Here is a 1,685-nt window from a genome sequence, read left to right on the forward strand (position 1 = left end):
GTAAAATGTCCTAGGATTTTTCAAATAAAATTCAACCACAATGTACTACTTTTTGATAAAATAGTTGAAATCGTTCCTAAGAAAAAATAGTTGAATTTTTCCTAAGAATAGTATTTAAACAACAACAACAAAAAATAGGTTTTTCATTTTCTCCCCACAGGATATTGTCATGTTTTACCTTATGACTTTTTGAACCTAAAACATACAAAAAGTATTCCAACTTTTATTTATCTCCAAAATAACAAGCTGTTGGAATTGACCAGTGGGGAAAAATTAAACTTACAATGACATTTTTGGAGCATCTTTGACAGTAGGTCAATTCTAATAGAAGTCTTAAAATTATTCATATTACTTAATTTTCAATCACAAAATAAGCTTCACTTAATAGAATCATGTCTATTTAAATCAGAATAAAATGGTCTCCATTTTGTTTTAGGAAAATTTCTCAGTATGAAATATTTGTTTTCCTTCTTTATTTTGAAAATTTTAAGCATAAGTGAATAGAATAAATGAGAAGAAACCATCTCCTAGCCTCACACTTAGAGCCCATTTAAAATGTAAAGCTATATTGAACTGTTTTTGTAGATGTTTCTTGAATTCTTGGACATAAAGTAATTCTATTTTGAAGGAAATAAAATTACAGGCATTTGTAGCTAAGGATGATGAAGAAGACAAAGACAGCTGATCTGAAAAGGGGGGGGGGTTAGAAGACAAGAGTAATGGAAACAGATGGAAGAGATGGAAGTAGAGAGAAGGAGCCTTAAAAATCAACCTGTATTGAAGATTTTACTTATTAAAAAACCCACATAGCTGGTTATTATATCAATAAACCCAAATAAACTACTACTATTATTAGAGAATTGATATTCAAGACAAATGAACTGTGTCAGAAATACTTTATTATTAATGTTTGTGAGAACATAATGACACCCCAACAGAACAGAAGTGGGTTCCTGAAGATCAACACTCAAAAATATTGACTTCATCTAATATTTTCCTAATATTCTAATAACATTATTTACACAAACCTTATATTCCAGAAGGAAGCAAAATAATAGATACAGAATAAACAAAGTATGAAGGTCATAGGGTAAAGATTTTTACAAACTCAAGGCACCACGGAAGACTAATCCATGGGTTGTAGGTTCAAATATTTATTCAATAGAAGCTGGAGAACCCATATCCTCCACAGCAGGAAGGGCGGCAGCAGCCATATCCATAGCCTCCGTAGCCTCCGTAGCCTCCGTAGCCAGAGCCGTATCCGTAGCTTCCACAGCCAGAGCCATATCCAAAGCCTCCATAGCCACAGCCATAGCCCAGTCTGCTGATGCTGTTACATCCACAGCCATAGCCACAGCCCAGGCCTCCAAAGCCACCATAGCCCAGACCTCCGTAGTAGCCGCTGTAGTAGCTCATGGTGTTGGGAGTGGTAGATCTCGTTGGTAGTTGCAGGTCAGTGTTGTCAGTACAACTCCACAAGGACATTTATATATACTGGGAGAAGCCATACCTCTAAATGTCATTCATTAAGACAAACTGAAAACTATGCAGCCAATCTTGTTTCTTAGGACTCAACCGCATCCTCTCTTTGTTTGTTTGACTGGTGATTTAAAGGTTGTGCAACGTGTTTGATGGGCTGCTTTATTTGAATGCCTAGAAAAACGTTTTGCCTCTAATTAAAAAAA

General features: G+C 35.3%; 1 protein-coding gene across 2 annotated transcripts; it reads right to left on the bottom strand.

Moving 5' to 3' along the window:
- Nucleotides 1–1,158: 1,158 nt before the first annotated feature.
- Nucleotides 1,159–1,416, bottom strand: LOC115029555 (keratin-associated protein 19-4-like). 2 transcript variants are annotated; one of them, XM_029470302.1, is made up of 2 exons: nt 1,305–1,416; nt 1,159–1,232 (listed from the first exon to the last, which is right to left on the bottom strand). In XM_029470302.1, the coding sequence occupies exons 1-2, from the start codon at nt 1,414–1,416 to the stop codon at nt 1,159–1,161; spliced, it is 186 nt and encodes a 61-aa protein (XP_029326162.1). The 2 variants fall into 2 exon arrangements, with proteins under 2 accessions (XP_029326162.1, XP_085688601.1); XM_085832475.1 differs by having other exon boundaries at nt 1,159–1,416.
- Nucleotides 1,417–1,685: the final 269 nt, after the last annotated feature.

This window comes from Mus caroli, unplaced genomic scaffold (assembly GCF_978045245.1).
Source record: "Mus caroli unplaced genomic scaffold, Mus_caroli_1 scaffold_17, whole genome shotgun sequence".
Classification (NCBI taxonomy): Eukaryota; Metazoa; Chordata; class Mammalia; order Rodentia; family Muridae; genus Mus; species Mus caroli.

Bases quoted from the DNA above. Each gene is read 5' to 3' on its own strand.
- LOC115029555 (XM_085832475.1), bottom strand. From the start codon at position 1,416: ATGAGCTACTACAGCGGCTACTACGGAGGTCTGGGCTATGGTGGCTTT.